Here is a 20,203-nt window from a genome sequence, read left to right on the forward strand (position 1 = left end):
AAGCAGATCCACAAACATTTCTAAGAGAAAGAAAAAAATAACTTTTAACATGTACAGAAGTTTGGAATTAAGTTTTTTTTGTTTTTAAATAGACACTCACCACTTCATTAGTTACACCAGTACTGGGTTTGATCTCCTTTTGCCTTCAGAACTGAAGGTGCTGAACACGGTGCTGATATCGACATGATACTAACAAATCATTACAGCATGTTTAACATCACTTTATTGTCACGGAGCTATTTTGGTTTTATTTAGGTGTGGTATCATCGTTTCTCATGATAGTAGAACTATTACAAGTTTTTAAAAATCCTGATAGCAAATGGGATTTCAGAGCAATGATAAATCCAGAAATGCATGTATGACTTTTTTTCTCTCTCGTTTTTTTATCTGATCTTTTTCCTTTGTCGTCTAGACGGAGCAAAGAAGCCCTGGGACCGAGCAAACTCTGCAGACAGGGCAATGGCGTCGAGGTGAGAAAGGGAATCCCCGCTGCTTGTCACTGTGAAGCAATACAGTAACAGCTAGTGTGACAGAGAATTATTTTGTGTTACGCAGAGCACGACCTGCGGGGAGTGGTGGCGACACAGACTCGTTAGACCTCGATAGAATGAAACAGGTAAAGAAAGCATTACCCAGCAAAATGTTTTGCTATTTTGTTAAAAGTATAAGCTCGTTTCCACGGTAAAGCAATCAATTGGTGATGTTTTACGAGTTACCCGTTTGTGCTTCAACAGGAAATATTGGAAGAGGTGTTTCGTGAATTGCACAAAGTGAAGGACGAAATCATCGATGGTAGGTTGGTTTAATCTTCTCTTGAAAACCTGAGGAGGATCATTTACTCTCTCCTAATTCATATTAATGAATATTTAAAAGGAAGCCTATCCAGCGGAATTGTGGGAGTTTGATAGTTATACACATGTGTAACCACTAGGTTGCACTAGATTCACAGAAAAGTACAAATGGATTTAAAACATCAAACTCTACAAAAGCAGTATCATGAATATTTGAATTTGTTACTTTCACAAGAAAAAGATGAATCCCTTTAAGACATTATAATAATAATAATAATAACTATTAGTACTATTTTTGTTGTCGTTATGTGCTAATCTGTTTAATATTATCCCAATAAGTTTACCATTGCTCACCAAGAGGATATACATTGCTAAATTGCACATCAACTCTTAAATAGCCTACATGCATAATATTTAACATTTGACATTTAGTGACATCAGCACGTTTATTAAATAATATCTAGAGAATGTTATAATAAAAGTCTCAGTGTTGATTAACTAAAAGGTTTTCTAAGTACAATGTAAGAACACATGCATGACAGATTGAAGGTATGTTGGCTATAAGATTATTATAGTATACTAAGATTAAGTGAAAATTTAAACTGGAGGCAAAGAAAATTAATTTTAGTTAAGTGGGGAAAAATTAGCTGAAATCGTATTCTGTACTTACAAAACTACTTATGAACTACTACTGTACTTACAAAATAAAATAAGATACAGAGGAAAAATAAAATAGTTTTAGTATCAGGAGACTTTGCGGCAATTTTTTTTCACAGCTTTGATGTGTCCGTGGTAAACAAAAAAGAAAAAAAACTTCTTGTGTCTGTATAGCAGAATCTATTCTGCAACTTCTTAATTAACTTCTTCATTTTTCTCATGAATTACAAACAAAATTAAGACTAAAACTAATAAGCAGATTATCAATACATTAACATACCAAAAACAATTCTATACAAGTACCATATCATTGTATATCATATAAAGCATTGTAATAAAAACCTAGCAAAAATACAACATAATAATGGTAATTGAATAAACACTGGCTTCTGTGTTTTTAGGAATAAAAGAGCAGCTGAGAGCAGCTTCTTCTGTTAGTTTAACTATCTAAAAATCCACTACATATGGCATTCAGTACACAAATAGGCCAAAGTATTCACAATAATAACAATGGTGAAATATCCCACAGAATAATTACATTCAAAAAATATATTGATGTAAGTAAAATCACTAAGTAACTTTTTATGTTTTACTTTGTTTGGCAATGTTAAAGTGTTAAAGTCTGTAGTGTAGCTGTGCAAGAGCAACAACACAGGATGAGTAGAAAATGATCAGATTTACTCAAAGATGTGTAAAGGTGTCCAGTGGTGAAGATGTGTTGGGAAATGTAACCTGTACTAATATTTTAAGCTTAACAAATTAAAAAACTAATTTAAAAAGGTAGAAATGAAATTAATGCACATATGAGTTTTGAATTGTATCAGTTTTGCTATTTTTGTGCAGGTTATTGCTCACAGTAGCGCTGCATGTGTCTGACAGTATACATCAGTTTTGTCAGGAAGCAAAAATAAACCACACTGATGATGTAGAGCTCTCAAATATGACACACTTTTTTCTCTCTCCTTACAGCCATTAGACATGAACTCAGTCGAGTTAGCACAACATAATCTTTCAGCGCGACCCCCCCCCCTCCCAGACGTGAGCCACCTTTTTTTCAAACCATTGCTCCTGCAGCAGCTGCTGGGGCCCTAAAGAAGAAGAGGAGGAGGAGGCGGAGTCAGGACGGGAGGCCCAAACTGTGACATCTACTCATCACGTTCAGCTGCGGTGTTGAAGCACTGGTGCAAACGTTGCTGTAACACCTCAGACGTGTCTGTGTAACATTTGATTTGTTTGTTTCTGAGAGGAATACGTGAATGGGGCGCACTCTCGCACCAGTTGCTCTCATTTCTTTGTCTGTTTGTTTGCCCAGTTCTCTCCTCTGTCTTTGGTCCAAAGGATATTTGATGCTATGATTTTAATTGCTTTACTTTTTCACAGATTTTTTAAATCGTCATTACTGTCACTTTCATTATTATTCCTATCATTCTTATGATTGTAAGCGTGATGTCAGTAATGAGTAATAGTAGTAGGGTAGTAGGGGCAATGGTAATAATGAGGAAATAATAATGAGAATATGATAGTAATGATAATGTGGATATAATATTGCACATCACTTTATGTCAGTGTTTTAAATTTTATATCGGTTGTTTTCATTTTGTTGTTTTCTTTGTTTTTTTTTAGATGCATTTGCGAGATCATCCTCTTTTTTCTCTTCACCTGATATAAAATATTTTTTAAAGATTTTTTATCCTTTTCACAGTTATGTGTGGAACCATGGCAGAAAAAAAACAAGACAAAACATAAAAAACAGACCTTGAACTGAAACCAATGTTGGAGTAAACACAAATTTTGGATATTGCAATCTTATGAAATCCAAAAAAATAAACACTAAAAAAAGAGAAAATAATAAAAATAATTAAATACACCCGAGTATTTGTGATCATGTTGTTAATGAAATGTTTATTGGCTGCAAGGATATGGTGAAGTATTGTTCATTTTATTTTCTCCTTTTACGACAAAGTGCTTCCTGGTTTGAGAACAACGACAAAAAACAAAAAAAATATAACGGAAGTTTAAAATGAATTGAAATAAACTGTAAAACACGTCTTGGATAAATGAGGTGGTCTCTTTCCTTTTGTGTGTTTGTTTTGCTTCTTTGCAGTTTTTGTCTCCGCAACACAGAAATCTGCTGTTATTGAAACAGGTGCCATAAATTACTGCTGCTGAAACACATGTGAGCACTTTTGTGCAGTCTCAGTGTGTTTTTAAAGTGCACATTTGTGTAGCCTGTTTGTGTAATGAATGCCCCTGCAGAGATATTCAGTCAACGATCAGTTATGTGATACAGTTTTTACATATGATTTGGTGATGAGACCATTCACAATTCAACCACTGGAGTGTGACGTGTTCCTTAAAGACCACATTTACAAAATACAGTATTCACTAAATATTATTACTATCATTATATGAAGATTGCTTTTTAAAACCTTTCATAGTGAGCTGTGTAGTTATTTTCACATCTTTGTTTATATTGCTGTGTTTTCAAAAGAATGAATCAACCCACATAAAAAGCCCATCAAGACACAACATGAACTGCAGGGTTGTTGTTCACTGATAAAACTTCATATAACTTCTGAGTGCAAACACCGCACCAGCTGCTACACCACGGCTGTCCAAGCCGCTGTACTCGACACGTTCTGATTAGTGAGGCCAGCAGGTGTGAAGGACCACTTTGTTCTCATCGCTCAAACATATACACTCACCCGCTTGTTACAGCCACGGTGCACAAAAGAGCATCTCTGAACACACAACGCATCAAGCCTTGAAGAAGATGGGCCAGAGCAGCATATAAAGACACCTGATGTCACTAGTCAGATACAAACAGGAAACTTAGACTACGGTTTGCAAAGGCTCAAGACTGGATGTATGCTTGAGGTCACAGGTTACAGAGCTAGAAATCTCAATATATCTTATATTTTTATATTTTATTTTGTTGGGTTATTTTTTATACTTAAAAAAAACAAACAAACAAAATTCATTTGTGATGTATAGTTGATAAAGTTAAACCAGGAAAAAATATAAATATCACCTATGCCCATCAAAAACACATTTTTTTTAAGTTGCCTATTTTGTTTGTTGCCCTTTTTAAAGTACATTTGGGATCTCCTCGCTCTACCCAGTGATTTGCTGTATTTTAGAAGCAATTATCATTTGATTAATGTTGCATAAATCAGGTGAGGTTCAGAGATATTTGCAGTAATATTAGCACAAGTGAAACTATGCATTTGTCATAGTATTAATAACAACACAAATTATTATTATTATTAATAATGATAATAAATTGTCACCCTGTTTGTGCAACTAAACCAGAAACTGTGTATAACCTCATGTTTACGAACTTTGGGAACCCCCACTATCGCTAGTAGCACTGTTATCGCTGGGTTCAGTGAAGTCTCGCGATGTTTCCTTGTGACAGAGGATAGTGGCGACGAGAACTGGCGTGGGACGGAGTGAAGAGAGTTGTTATCGAAGAGGGAGAAGAGACAGCGGCAGGAGCAGAGCAGGGGGTGTGTGAGTGTGTTTGTGAGGTCCTAAAAGGAGCACAACACGGCGTGAATGAGAGAGACAAGCTGGCGAATTTCAACATGGCATCCGGAGATACGCTGTACATTGAGACAGACGGCTCGGAGATGCCGGCCGAGATTGTGGAGCTCCACGAGATAGAGGTAGAGACGATACCGGTGGAAACTATCGAGACCACGGTGGTCGGCGGGGATGACGACGACGACGACGACGACGGGCAACCCATGATCGCGCTCCAGCCACTGGTCACGGACGACCCCAGCTCGATCCACCACCACCAGGAGGTTATCCTAGTCCAGACCCGGGAGGAGGTGGTCGGTGGGGATGACTCGGATCTGCATACGGACGGCGGTGGAGGGTTTGAGGACCAGATCCTCATCCCGGTGCCGGCTCCTGGGGTGGAGGACGAGTATATTGAGCAGACTTTAGTGACTGTGGCTGGGAAGAGCTCAGTGGGTCGGGTGAAACGAGGAGGCGGCACTGGTGGGAAGAAAGCGGGCAAAAAGAGCTATTTAAGCGGCGCTGAGGCCGGCGGAAGAAAATGGGAACAGAAGCAGGTGCAAATAAAGACACTGGAGGGGGAATTTTCTGTTACAATGTGGGCATCGGGTAAGTAACCTTAGCCTAGCTGTGTTTTAACAGCTCCGTTGTTAGCCGTTGCATGAGGCCTCATTACCAGGGCGTTGTCCTGCTGCACCAGACTAGTTCCTGGAGTGCTCCGCCGCACCTCCATGAGAAGCGACGTGTAACACAATTTTTCGATCCAAACCCCCGCTGTAGTATATCGAAATGTTTTTGTTTTGAAGGGAGGCCATGTTTTAGGTGTTGCTGGGCGCCGCCATATTCCCCGAGACGAGTAAGTATGGCGGCGGCCCCGAAAAAATGGCGATAGTCGTGGCCAGGCAGAGATGGCGGCGGTGCTCGGGGGAGTGAGAGAGAAGCAGCTGGGTTTCGGGGGGTTTTCTTCTCTTTAGGCCGCGAAATTGTGGCACTTTAAATGCACAAAAGCAACTGATACAGTACCTAGGTGTCTACTGTGTGATATTCGCTTATATTATGAGTCGGGAGCTGTTTAGCAGTTAGCTCTGGCTGCTGTTGCTGCTAGTTAACCAGACAGCTCTGCTTCTGCATAAGGCTAGCTCCATTAGGCTAGGTGCATAAGGCTAGCTCCATTAGGCTAGGTGCAGAGTGATACTGAGCAGGTGGGAATTTATAATCGCATAAAAGGCTTTTATGGGCTAAACGAGAGCTCATATTATCTGTGCCTGTGATTTATATTACACAAACTATATAAAGAACTGTTTATCAGAATAACTTTTAGCAATATACTTGTCTACATGTTTTCTGAGTGGACACCGCAGTCATCTATTTTTAGTGCTCTCTGCTGGTTGGTAGTGAGTAGGAGTCATTTACACACATGCACATCTTATTTGCACGCTTATCTTGTTATGTGTTTGTGTGTTAGTGTCTCTTTGTGTTTGTGTGTTTTATGTCATTTGAATTATTTTTGTTTAACATATTTCAAACATGGAATTAATTCCCAGTTTGCATAATCTCTTGAAAACAAAACTATTGTAAACAAGATACTTATTTGAATTAAGAAAAAAATAACAAGTTAAAGTTTGCAAAGTAAAGGTAGCCATATGGTGAATAACAGGTAAACACCCTAATGTGAATATGTGCTTTTATATTCATTTCTCCTGGGTAATTATATTTAAAAAAAAACCCAGGGGGCACATGTTTCCAGCCTCCTGAGGCTTGTAGCCAGGGTAACACCAATATGTTATCGGTTCAGTCTCTGTAATGTGTTTCTAGATGATAATAAAGACATTGACCATGAATCGGTGGTGGAGGAGCAGATTGTTGGGGAGAACTCTCCTCCGGATTACTCCGAGTACATGACGGGGAAGAAGCTGCCCCCTGGTGGTATCCCGGGGATCGACCTTTCAGACCCAAAACAGCTGGCTGAGTTTGCCAGGTGAGTGTGTGTGTGCCAGCACCCCTGCGTCAGTCATCCCCAGCTGTAAACAGACCTGTTTACACTGTCCACACAGTTCTGATGAATATGCACAACAATACCGCTGCTGCTCACGAATGCCATGAGTCTGAAAGGTCAAAAACACACAGGGTAAATTTTAGCTGCACTCTGCTAAACTCTGGAGTTTTTTTCCTTAGTTTTCCTCCCAAGAATTAAAATGTCAAGGTTTGGTTACAAAATGTAATTAGGATTTAATAACTGTGTCAGGTATTACACAAACATGCCTTGTGATTATTTTCTCTGTTTAATGTTTGTGCACAAGTGGATTAGGCCATGTGTAGAGTGTTTACTGGAGAAGCTAGGATGTTGTTACTAAATCAGACCAAAGAGAGGCTTTCTGTTTACCCTTATTATATTGTGTTTTATTATGAATTGACGATTAATTGATCACAAAAGCCCGTGGTGCACTATTCAGTGTCCAGTGGGTCATTTTGTGAGGTTTTTCTTTTTTTAAATTAATTGTTTGTTATTGCCTAACAATGTCTAGTTGATTTTCTTATTCTATCAAAACAGTGCAACAGTTAACACTGAAGGAGTTGTTTCTTTTTTGTGTTTAGTTTAGTTACTTATTTGCAAAGAACAATGATAATGCTGTGGTATATTATTTACCAGGTCTAAGAAGTTTATAATGGTGAGACTAATTGCTGTGAAATCAGTGCGCTGACGTTTACTTAACTGTTGATATCAGTCTGTTTTAATCTCTGTTGATGTTTCAGTTGTCCCTTTTAGTTGAGTTTTTTGTTGTTGTTTTTTTGACTCTGTGTCTCAAAAACCATGATAAGGTGTTTAAAAGGCCTGTAAATATTACATTAGTTGGATTTTACTTTAAGCGTACCAGTGTTTATTTGTAAATAGATGTATACCTGTAATTGGTCTTGCTGTTTTCGTTATGTGTGTCTTTTAAATGCGTTTAAATGTCCTTTAGGAGTCAAGTTAATCAATAATCTGGTGTAACCTGGACCTGTAGATAACACAGGAGCTTATTTCTTTATTTTTTTTTATTTGCAGAATGAAACCCAGGAAAGTCAAAGAGGACGATGCCCCCCGCACGATAGCTTGCCCTCATAAAGTGAGTTCATTGATGTGTCCCTCCTTGTCACTGTTCTGGCCATCACTCCTGATGGGTTTAAAAGTCTTGCACTTTGTTGCTTTCCGTGTAATTGGAAATTTCACTGAAGGTTATTTAAAAGCACTTGAGTGTATTGATTTTTATGCGTGCACTAGAACAATCAGGCCTTATCTGAATTAGCTAATGTAAATGGGTTTTGTTCGCTCCGTGAGCTGCTTGCTACTTCAGTGTGAGGCTTTTAAGAGTACATTATCACTTCAGGAGAGAATAGGGGCACTCTTACTCTATCCCACTGTTTTTCACAATTTAAAGATGTGTCAGAGAAACTGCAGAAAATGCTGAGCTCCCTTTAAGCATGCATTAGCAGAGAAAACCTGAACCTTGCTGCAAAGCACCTTACTAACTGCTTCTTCGCTCCTTCAGGGCTGCACAAAGATGTTCAGGGATAACTCGGCCATGAGGAAGCATCTCCACACCCACGGACCCCGTGTGCACGTTTGCGCCGAGTGCGGCAAGGCCTTTGTTGAGAGCTCCAAGCTCAAGCGCCATCAACTCGTTCACACAGGGGAGAAACCCTTCCAGGTTGTCCACACACACACACACGCACAGACTTTCCATATAAAGCTTATAAACTCAGCACTGCAGGGTGCTTAATTCAAGTGAAGGAAAATGGGCTAAGTAATTTCTCCCTGATGAGATTCACCCACCAAATGTCAGTAAAAGTTTATCTTTGGTGGGTAAATGACACCGGCTGGAATTGTTTAAAGTCTTTTCAGACAATTTCTGCTCGAGCGATTTTAACAAGTGATTCTGGATAAACACTGGCATATTTTCATTGAAATGAGACCATTGCTGTGGAAGGTTTTAAAGACGCACTGTTTAATCATTCCTCTGCTCCTCTCCCCTCAGTGCACCTTCGAAGGCTGCGGGAAAAGGTTTTCTCTGGACTTCAACCTGCGCACGCACGTGCGGATCCACACTGGAGACCGGCCCTACGTCTGCCCTTTCGACGGCTGCAATAAGAAATTTGCCCAGTCAACCAACCTAAAGTCTCACATTCTCACACACGCCAAAGCCAAAAATAACCAATGAGAACGTATCCGTCAGCGTCGAGTCACGAAGACGAAAAAAGAAGAAAGGAGAAAAAAAAGAGCATTCTAGCGACACACGTGAGACCTCGTTTGAAGATGGAATGAGAAGCTTGAGACTTATTGATTTATATTAAAAATCTGACAGATTAAAAGACTTAGAACACTGAAATTCAGCTGGTTTTTCCTGAGCCCCCTTTCTTCTTCTTCTGCTGTCATATTGGATGAGGAACGCAGTGACTATTCCCTAAAGCCCCAGCCAGCACAGTCCCTTCGTTTCTCCAGTGGCACTCAGCTGCCAGAAGATGGAACCCATGGACAAACATCAGAGACTTATTTTTACCGGAGTGATCAGAGAAGCAGCGGGCTATTAGTATTTTTATTTGGTCGCATTGCTTTTATTTCCCTCAAGTGTGCATATTGTACACTTGACTCAGGCTGTGTTTAGTATAATTGTGTTTTGTTTTGGGTTTTTTTCTCCTGCATTAAGAGATCGTACCTATGATACAAAAGAAGAGGCCTCAAGACTTGTTTGACCTGTTTCACATGTATACAAAGTTTAAAAAACAAAACGGCTGTATCTTTGCATTTTCACACCTTCTTCGGTTGTATTTTTCTCTAACCACAGAATAACCTTGTATACTTGTATTGTATGGCTGTATTAAAATTCAGTAGACATAGATAGAGGTGTGATTTAAAGTGTTAACCGATTAAACTTTAGTCATGAGTTGCTTTATATTTTCTAAGAACCGTCTTTACACAGATGAACAAGTAATATGATCTCACTCAGAGCCTGTCACAGTCAAATTACCTGAAGCGTGCTTTGAATTGACTGCGAGACCATCACTTTCTTTGTTAGAATGTAATGTACAGACGTCAACCATGAACTTCCTTTGTTCATATTTACACACATGTATCTCACCTGCCCACCAATAAAATGGGTCATTCCAACTCTGAACTTCACAGTTAGTTTTTACTAAAGTGGGTCTTCTTTGAGAGTGACAAACTTTGTGTGACTGTCAGTCTGCTGCTGCGCAGCATCTCCTCTGGCACCGTGCACCATGTTAATAACCGAGAGGGAGCCAGAAGGAAAAAGGAGGAGACGGTGCAATGTTATAAATGATTTTTCTCCAAAAGTGTGGAAAACAAGTTGTGATTAAGTCCTAAAATACTGATACGCTTATCTGACACTGTTCCAACTGCTCCTTTGTGTGACTACCTAATCAGCCAATCACATCACTCATTGCATTTAGGTATATAGACATGGTGGCCTTGTTGAGTCTGTGCAATGAAAGTTAAGGCAGTGCTGAAGGCAAAAGGGAGCCCAACCCAGTACTAGTAGTATGAATGTGCGTAAATGTTTGACAGAAAGCACTTAAGCATAGAAAAAAGTTAATGGGTGAATGAGACGCGTAGTATAAAGTGCTCTAAGTGAAATTTATGTAGTTTACTCCCCCAAACAAAAGACAACAAAGTAGCCTGATGTTAGCCTGTTCCCAGTTGTCAGCTCTGATTCTTATGTCTTAAACTGTCCATCATCAGTTTTCTCAAAGGTGGAAGGTGTGTTACGCCCGGGACAGGTGATGGACAGGTGTAGGCATCAAGCACAAAGAAAGGTTCCAGTCGACCAGGACGGGAGGTTCACATTCAGAGTCTTATTGGTTTACAAGACCTGTGCTGGCAAATGGTATGGGCACTGTAATATAATTTTAGATCTCTTTAATAGTTAATTGCCTGGGTGACCTCTCTTTTGGGGCTCTCCTCAGCTCTTCCCAGGAGGGTGGCACGGTTGCCCCTTTGGTGGTCCTCCTCGGGTCCTCGTAGTCTGGGGCCTCTGGATGTCTGGGGCCTGGATCTCCTCCATACCTGCTTCATGCCCTGGGGGATGGGGCTACGGCTCCCCACACTCCCAGGCAGATTGTTACATGGAGAAACCTTTTGAATACAAGCGTGCTGATCCACACAGGTGTGCACACAGGTGTACACACGAGTGTTCACAGACACGAACTACACCTTTCTTAGCTGCTACCTCAAAGCACATTATGCGCTGTCGATCTTGCGTGCTGCACAATAACATTTAATATTTAGTATCTACTGTTATCTACTGTTAGCTAGTTTATTGCGATGGTGTTGTATTTATTATGTTGCTCTTTTTTGTTTGTTTTCTGTTTTTCTTTCTCTCCCTCTCTTTCTTTCATTCTTTCTCCCTGTCCTATCCCCTAGTCAAAAAAACAAAAAAGTTAATTGCACTACTGAGCATTCAAAATAAATTAAGTAGAAAAGTTTTAGATTCACAAGATGCAGGGTTCTTTGTGCAGACTTGGTGGAAGGCTGTGTGCAGAAATGCAGGATTGAACCAGAGCAAGGTCAAGAAACAATAGCCCTCACAGATAGATGATGCCTCAGATGCATGAAACTAGGTAAGAGGTCAGGATGCATGCATATGTGTGTGTGTGTGTGTGTGTGTGTGTGTGTGTGTGTGTGTGTGTGTGTGTGTGTGTGTGTGTGTGTGTGTGTGTGTGTGTCCATCACTAGGTGAAGCTGCAACTGAGGAAGGAGAAGAAGAGCACAACCTGTCCGCCAATAAGGGGGGCTAAAGGTCTAAACCACGGCCCTTCTCAACGGTTTTTGACCAATCAGATAGATGCACATTCTCTTTTATAAATATGTGGATGGCTAAGTTCTCTCTTCCGGGAGTTGGCTACAGAAAACTGTTGCAGACTGTGGTTTTCTAACCGGAAGGAGATCTGTGTACATTAATTATTCTTTGAACTGGTTGAGGCAATAAATCTGTTTAACTTGAACTGGACCGAAGCTCTCTTTATCTTAGAAAAAAGAGAACATGTGTTGACTCAGGATAACATAACAGACACATATGTATACACTTGCCAAAATGCACAAAATAAAGTGTCTTATGACCCACCTTTCCCCACTTCTCTCCGTTAAACCAGTGGTTTGGCTTCATGCCTCTACATGTCGTTTTTATTCTACCATAAAAAATGAATAAATACTAATATAAACATAGGATAAAACATTAGTGGGGTGGATATAACAGCAAGAAGGTCCTTCCCATGTTTGTGTGAATCCTCTCCTGGTGGTGCACCCCACCTCTCGCTCTATGACAGCTGGGTTAGGTTCCAGCCTCCCACGACCCTGAAATGGATACGTGAAAGAAAAATGATGGAAAATATTAGTATGTGGGGAAAAAAATCAATAAAATCTTGAAGCACCTCTTTGACTTACTGGGCTTTAAGTGATTTGTGACTCTTAATATTTAGCAACCACATGATCCACTATGCAGATGACTCAAAATCTGAAAGGTGTGTAACAGATAGTTCCAAAGTAGGTAAACCTATAAAAAGATATCAACACAAAATGTCATTAAGGAGCTGCAGGTAGGATTAGCTGATGCAGAAAGTGGTTTTACTTGCACAAGCAGGCTTCATGTAGAAGTGTTCGAGTCAACGGCTGAATATTTCAGAGTCATTCTTAAAGCAACACGCCATGGACACATAAAGTTTATACTGGTTTTTGTGGCCTCAATCATCAAAGATTTGTTGGAAGGAAAAAAAATGGAGCAGCATTTGATGGGAAAAATAATAATTTTTTTGAGTTAAGCATGGAGGTGGAAATCTCCTGCAGTGGAGTCAGTGGCATGGGAAAGATTGCACAAATAGAGGGATGAATGGATTCAACACAAATGGTGAGGAAAATGTCACGCAGTCAGTCATGACAATGGAACGTGAAACGAGTCTGACTTCTACAATAAGACAATGATCCAAAGGAGCTGTCAAGCAGCCTGCTCAGCCTAAAAATATCTTTCATATTGTGTGAAACGGAGCACCAACATTTGAAGAATAATTCTGTTCAAATAAAAAAAGTGTGGCTGTGTTTTTTAAATAACTGCAGACTTTTGCATACAGGTCCACCTAATCTACCAGATACCTGTCTATTAATAATAATTATGTGGTTATTAAACTAGAGGTGGGCAGATCGATTCAAATAACGATAGTATTGATCAATACTCTGTATTTAACCTTTTCTTGTTGGCTGTCACATGTATTTGATTTATAGCCAACAACAGATTTAAACAGAGTAAGCTTCAAGTTTCAAAATACATGAAAAGCTGAAAGTTGTGTTTTATTGTGTTAACTTATTATTGTGGAAGGTCAAAATCACTACAGTGATTTAGTGGTTGCAAATGAATGATTATTAATGATTAAGTTGTGACACATTGCCCTACACGAGCTGCCTTTATGGGTTAAAAGTATCAGTACTGGTAGCAGCAATACTGCCCCTGTATTTATTTGGTAGTTAAAAAATACCACCATTTACAGTATTGGAGACCACTACATTAAACATGACTAGTTTTACTTTACACTTTATGCAGAGGTCCTTTTGATTTCTTGTTATCAACAAGTGCTAGTAGTCATATGACTCACACCACCCAAGACTGCAGGGTTTATGCCTGTAGGCCCGTTCAGCCTTTCAAAAATCACCCCTTGAGTCTCATTTCTTGCAGCTAGCAAACACACTGCAGGATTTCCAAAGCATATGTGCATTTCCCCCCTAAAAGATACAAAGAAAACAATATTTAATCCTCCACAAAGGCAACATGTGTCCACCTCCATTCATATTAAATTCAAGGATAACAGGCATTCTAAAAGCTGCATAAGCTCAGTGGGATTTCCTTCCTCCCTTGTCGGCTATCCACTTGCAATTTTCAAGTTTACACATAAGTCCAATTCCGCTTTCCGCTCAGCCAGCAGGATTAGCACAACTGTCTACCTCAGCATCCTGCTAAGATCCTGCTCTTTGCCCTGATCCTAGTCATCCTGCTGCAGATTCCAAACCGGCTCCCACCGCCCTCTGCAGGCAACACACTTCAGTGATCTCACCCAGGCAGCAGTGCTATCCGTGGTGCTGATCCCCAGGCAGAGGCTCCATCACCCAGCAGCCTCCGAGGAGGAAGAAATTCTCTGAGTTTCCTACAGTGAAAAACTCCCGTCCTCTCTCTGTCACGTAAAATCATTCAAAAGAAGGAAAGGAAAACAAAAAGGAACCCGAGCTGGTCTGCATCTCTGTTGAGGAAATACATTGATTTAACTTCAGTGCATTCCTGGTGTTTCATTCCTCCGTACACACCTGCTTTAAATTCAGTACCAGGCTCAATTTTTCCCCCATCTCTACCTGAGACCAGCTTTGACTGATGTGCAAGCCCATCTTTGTGTGGAGCATTTATTTACTGGATTAGTTGTTTTGATTGACAAAGGCAGGGGAGAGTAAATGCACTACTTGTTATGCAGCCGAAGTCTGTCAAGCCTCCAACACCTGCTCTCTTTCAGATGCTTATTTCATTATGGCTCCTCTCTCCCAGGAGTCAAGACACTTGTGTGTTTGTGTGTTCTTTTTTCTTTTTATTTCTTTCGCTCTCTGTTTTTTGTTAATCCTGTGCTCGATGTTTACCTGGATCTTATCCTCTTTCTCTCTCCCTCTCCCTCACTGCCTCGGACTAGTCTCGGCTTATTTGCAGCTGAGCGTGGTCTCACCTAGTATCTCGATCTTTCTTCCATTAGTTTGCCCGTTCCTCTCCTCTCTCTCTCCCTCTGTGCGTGTGCTCCTCTGACAGGCAAGCAAGCAAACGGCTTACAACACTGAAGCACACCAGGCAGCCTCAGCTGTACGGTACACACACCCCTCACACCCCAATTGCTGCACCACTGAAGCCCCCCTCTTTCATCTGTGAACAGAGACTAAATCGGGAAATCCGAGCAGATCAACTCTCAGCCCCGTGTGGTTTATTATTTATTTTAAATTTCTTAATAACACTTGCTCTTGCATACAGTCCTGTGCTGGATGCAAACATGCAGAGACACTCAGATAAGCAAACATCGATTTAGCGATTTGTTTGATATATTTATGCATCATTTGCGTGTTTCCACCTATTAAAGGTGACTGCAAATCTATCCAAATTGGCTCTCATGTGGGCTCCACTTTCACCTCCACTACATCCTTATAATGAAAGCCTGTCAGCGACTATTATGCTTAACTGGTCCACTGCTCGATCACACAGTCAATTTGGTGGTAAGACATGCAGAACAGTAATAACTCAATCTCATCTGAACTGTAGGTCAAATCTCCCAACTTAAATCCACAGTTACACACACACACACACGTTTCAATCACTTCAAGTGGCGTTTTTTTTTTCTTCTTTCTTTTTCGCGGTGAGCACAGCAAGAGATGCTATTTCCATGCAGAAAATATGTTACCAAGGTAACAGAGGAGAGGGAGAGGGAGCATGTATGTGTGCGTGCGTGAGAGAGAGAGAGAGGGAGAGTGAGAAAAAGGCTGAGATGTAGCCCCTGAATACCAGGACTGCTGCTGCTGCTGCTGCAGACGTAGAGCACAGCATCCCACCCCTGCCAGCATCAGTGCAGCAGCTTTACAACCCAGCATACAGCACGCACATGAAGGCTGGTTTTGAATGCTTTCAAATGTCGAGACAGCTCGGTTTTCACTTCCCACTTCATTTGCCGAAGTCTCACAAAGTAACAGAATCACATTGGCTGTATTTCACCCTTCAGTTTTCGTCGGCACTTCATCTCTCGTCACTTCTCTTCCTTTCCAAGTCTGTCTCTATATATAGACAGCCTTTCTATCTTTTCTCTGCTCCCTCCCTCCCTCCCCACCACACCACCTCTCTCTCTCAGTCTGTTTACACCTGTCTCCTCTCCCTCGTCTCGCTGTGTCCTTCAAGCTCAAATTTACTTCACAGATACCATAATTAACTGCACTACACTGTTGCCAAAGCAGGCTGTACAAGGTTTATAATTTATAATGTGGAGTGCAATCTGTCCCAATTTAAGAGAGAGACAGCAACCCAGCACTTCACTGCACTCTCTCTCTATATAAAACATCTACAGTAAAATGATAAAATACTAATAAAAAGCAGGTTTTACTAAAATATGTTGGTTTCTAGTTCTCGAGCAAGAATATTTATTTCTTTTTTTTATTCTTTATATATTGTGTTGTGCAAAAATCTTGAGCCACCCTGCATTTTTTATATTTAGCTTCCAAAGAGCCAGACTTTTCATGGTTTTTGGGGTTTTTTTTAAGTGGTCCATAATTCCAGGCTTTTCTTTGGACATTGGCTGCTTTTTCACTTACTTTCAGTCCAGTCCTTGTACCTGAACATTTTCAAAGAAATGCTTTCTTTGTTAACAGTGACCTATGAATCATTCACACATACAGTGGCTTGCAAAAGTATTCGCCCCCTTGAACTTTCCCCCATTTTGTCACATTACAGCCACAAACATGAATCAATTTTATTGAACCAACACAAAGTGGTGTACACGTGAGAAGTGGAATGAAAATCATACATGATTCCAAACATTTTTTACAAATAAATAACTGAAAAGTGGGGTGTGCGTAATTACTCAGCCCCCTTTGGTCTGAGTGCAGTCAGTTGCCCATAGACTGCCTGATGAGTGCTAATGACTAAATAGAGTGCACCTGTGTGTAATCTAATGTCAGTACAAATACAGCTGCTCTGTGACGACCTCAGAGGTTGTCTAAGAGAATATTGGGAGCAACAACACCATGAAGTCCAAAGAACACACCAGACAGGTCAGGGATAAAGTTATTGAGAAATTTAAAGCAGGCTTAGGCTACAAAAAGAGTTCCCAAGCCTTGAACATCCCACGGAGCACTGATCAAGCGATCATTCAGAAATGGAAGGAGTGTGGCACAACTGTAAACCTACCAAGACAAGGCCGTCCACCTAAACTCACAGGCCGAACAAGGAGAGCGCTGATCAGAAATGCAGCCAAGAGGCCCATGGTGACTCTGGACGAGCTGCAGAGATCTACAGCTCAGGTGGGGGAATCTATTAGTCGTGCACTGCACAAAGTTGGCCTTTATGGAAGAGTGGCAAGAAAAAAGCCATTGTTAACAGAAAACCATGAGAAGTCCCGTTTGCAGTTTGCCACAAGCCATGTGGGGGACACAGCAAACATGTGGAAGAAGGTGCTCTGGTCAGATGAGACCAAAATGGAACTTTTTGGCCACAAAGCACTATGTGTGGCGGAAAACTAACACTGCACATCACTCTGAACACACCATCCCCACTGTCAGATATGGTGGTGGCAGCATCATGCTCTGGGGGTGCTTCTCTTCAGCAGGGACAGGGAAGCTGGTCAGAGTTGATGGGAAGATGGAGCCAAATACAGGGCAATCTTGGAAGAAAAACTCTTGGAGTCTGCAAAAGACTTGAGACTGGGGCGGAGGTTCACCTTCCAGCAGGACAACGACCCTAAACATGAAGCCAGGGCAACAATGGAATGGTTTAAAACAAAACATGTCCATGTGTTTGAATGACCCAGTCAAAGTCCAGATCTAAATCCAATCGAGAATCTGTGGCAAGCTCTGAAAACTGCTGTTCACAAACGCTGTCCATCTAATCTGACTGAGCTGGAGCTGTTTTGCAAAGAAGAATGGGCAAAGATTTCAGTCTCTAGATGTGCAAAGCTGGTAGAGACAGACCCTAAAAGACTGGCAGCTGTAATTGCAGCAAAAGGTGGTTCTACAAAGTATTGACGCAGGGGGCTGAATAATTATGAACACCCCACTTTGTAGTTATTTATTTGTAAAAAAAAATGTTTGGAATCATTTATGATTTTCGTTCCACTTCTCACGTGTACACCACTTTGTGTTGGTCTTTCACGTGGAATTCAATTTATTCATGTTTGTGGCTGTAATGTGACAAAATGTGGAAAAGTTCAAGGGGGCTGAATACTTTTGCAAGCCACTGTAAAAAGGCACCTAACTGAAGAGATGGACAAGTGGAAGACAAATAAAGTTAGGATATGTAGTACATACAGCTGATGAACAGTATCTGAAAGTTATTCCCTGGAGAAAGAGGAAAAACACAGCAGCGACCTGACACAGGACGTGAGAGACCTTAAACCAGCTGATCCATGTACTGGTCACTGAAGCCTCCACAGAGAAGGTCTAACTAGAAGGATGTCTGTCAAGAAGCTTTTCTTATACCAGTAAAACCAGATTTTTTGAACTTTGAGTTTTTGAGACCTACGCTACATTATTAGTAAGAATTTTTATTCTTACTGATGCATATTATCAGAAACGTGTAGTGCTGCTGTGAGGGATAAATTATACAAAAATGCCAGGTGTAGCAAAAATGATACAAACTAAAACTCATATATGCAAATTGATATTAAATTTTTCCTTCTCTTTTTTTAATTGTCAGAATATTTAATAAACACTCCAGTTTAAAAAAAATAGAATTTTCTGACAATTATTTCATGGTTCAGGCTCCACAGAGTTAAGGAAGGGAAACGGGGAAAAGAAGCTGACGTATGCCAAATGAACAGCAGGTTTGATGGAGTGATGAATCAAAGTTGACATTTCAACATTATTGAAGCAGTGTGGGATCATTTTGACAAAACAGAACAAAAGGCATCCAACAGCCAAGAGAAGAGCTTTGAATGTCCTCCACGCACCCTTCAGAACTATTCCTAAAGACTACTTAAAGAAATGACAAAAAGCTGCATTAGCTGCCATGTATGCTTGAATAACATTTTCCTTGCAACATATAAAGGAATGAGGTGCAGCACAAGACTTTTGCACAGTTCTGTATTAATAATGTTAGCATCTGTGGGGTTTCATCTGAATGAATGAAACGATCTAATTAAAACAGATGGTGGCTATTCCCTCACACCTAACAGATAAAACAAATAGCCTAAAATCAAACACAACTATATTAGAGTCACATTCAAAACATTTAATGTATGGACCCAACACCTGTTTGTGTGCTGTACTGTCAGGGACCTGGACTGGCAGCAAATCCTGGGTGGATCTGGTTTGTTGTGAGGTGTGCAATCCATGCTTGATTGCGTCAGGCTCTGGGGAGTTTTGAGGTCAGTGTGATGCCTTTGACCTTTTGTCTCATTTAAACAATTCCAGAGCAGTTTTAGCAGTGTGGCGGGGTGCATTGGTCCCCCCCCCAACCAACTGGCTGTTCCTTCTTGAGCCAGCAAGCAGCTGCAGGTCTCTAATTGAAGTCTTTCTTCCTACTGAAGGGAGTTCTTCTCCTGTCACCAAGCGGTTGCTCATAGGGAATGGTCGGATTGTTTTTTTTTCTCTATTATTGTAGAGTCTTTATTAAATAAGTAATTAAATTAAACAAGTAATTAAGTTACTGCTTAGTTTTCAGACTGAGGCTTTAAAAGACACAATATTATTATTTAAAAACCAGTATTACAGCAGAAAGACTGTCTAATTGAGGTGAAATTTCTGATGTTTCTGAGTTGTTGTCAGAGCCACAAACCAAACATTTCCTCACTGAAAGTCTCCAGTGGTTTAATTTAAATAACCGATTGAAGCCCAAAGATGTAAATGCATCAATATTTCACAGCAAATTAAAAAAGAGACACAAAACCACGATAAATCTGTGTAGCAGAACCTCATTAATCATCTCTGCAACCCCTTATGGCTAGAAACACTGGACTAAAGTCTTTAAGTCTTTTTTAAAACAAGTCCACTGCAATCTGTTAATAGTAAAATGCTGGCAGTGCAGTGGTGCATCAGTAATACAGGTGTAATTATGTACAACTTGACATTTTTAAAACTGTCTAAACCTTTGTGGGTTTCCCCACCAGTGATGGGCTTGATCCAGCTAAGCTCAGCTAGCAGGATCAAAAAAGAAGTGTTGCTGTCTCTCTGCCTCTTGTTTCTCTGTGTTGTTTGCAGCATCATAACGAGATGCACGCACACACTCTTTGGGGGGTGGTGGGGGGTTCTTGGTACGATCAGCTTTCACTTGAAATGTTGTGTTGCAGACCTGCAGAAAAAGAAAATCATTACACACTGTGGTTTTTGCCCCCATCCCCCCAGTCTCTCCCATCACGTCAATTACAAATCGACCTTTATGTATCTACGTCATTTATTTCAGCACCCTCATCACGTCCTCCCGTCGCCGGGTCACTGAGGGTGACTCCTTCAAAAAGAGCGTAGCCGT

General features: G+C 40.6%; 2 protein-coding genes across 6 annotated transcripts in view; both read left to right on the forward strand.

Moving 5' to 3' along the window:
• evlb (Enah/Vasp-like b) overlaps nt 1-4,744 on the forward strand; it is a 49,793-nt gene extending 45,049 nt beyond the window's left edge. For all 4 annotated transcript variants that reach the window (XM_082506552.1, XM_082506553.1, XM_082506551.1 and 1 more), the window contains exons 10-13: nt 413-470; nt 556-616; nt 735-792; nt 2,418-4,744. In XM_082506552.1, coding sequence (XP_082362678.1) covers nt 413-470; nt 556-616; nt 735-792; nt 2,418-2,455 — 215 coding nt within the window. In that variant the 3' untranslated portion in view covers nt 2,456-4,744. The remainder of the gene's footprint in view (nt 1-412; nt 471-555; nt 617-734; nt 793-2,417) is intronic.
• A 127-nt stretch (nt 4,745-4,871) lies between these two features.
• Nucleotides 4,872-10,119, forward strand: yy1b (YY1 transcription factor b). Of its 2 annotated transcripts, none has more exons than XM_082506554.1 (5): nt 4,872-5,582; nt 6,789-6,951; nt 8,020-8,080; nt 8,504-8,662; nt 8,990-10,119. In XM_082506554.1, the coding sequence occupies exons 1-5, from the start codon at nt 5,036-5,038 to the stop codon at nt 9,170-9,172; spliced, it is 1,113 nt and encodes a 370-aa protein (XP_082362680.1). In that variant the 5' UTR covers nt 4,872-5,035; the 3' UTR covers nt 9,173-10,119. The 2 variants fall into 2 exon arrangements, with proteins under 2 accessions (XP_082362680.1, XP_082362681.1); XM_082506555.1 differs by having other exon boundaries at nt 4,873-5,582; nt 6,801-6,951.
• Nucleotides 10,120-20,203: the final 10,084 nt, after the last annotated feature.

This window comes from Aulonocara stuartgranti (assembly GCF_965226115.1).
Source record: "Aulonocara stuartgranti genome assembly, chromosome: 15".
Classification (NCBI taxonomy): domain Eukaryota; kingdom Metazoa; phylum Chordata; class Actinopteri; order Cichliformes; family Cichlidae; genus Aulonocara; species Aulonocara stuartgranti.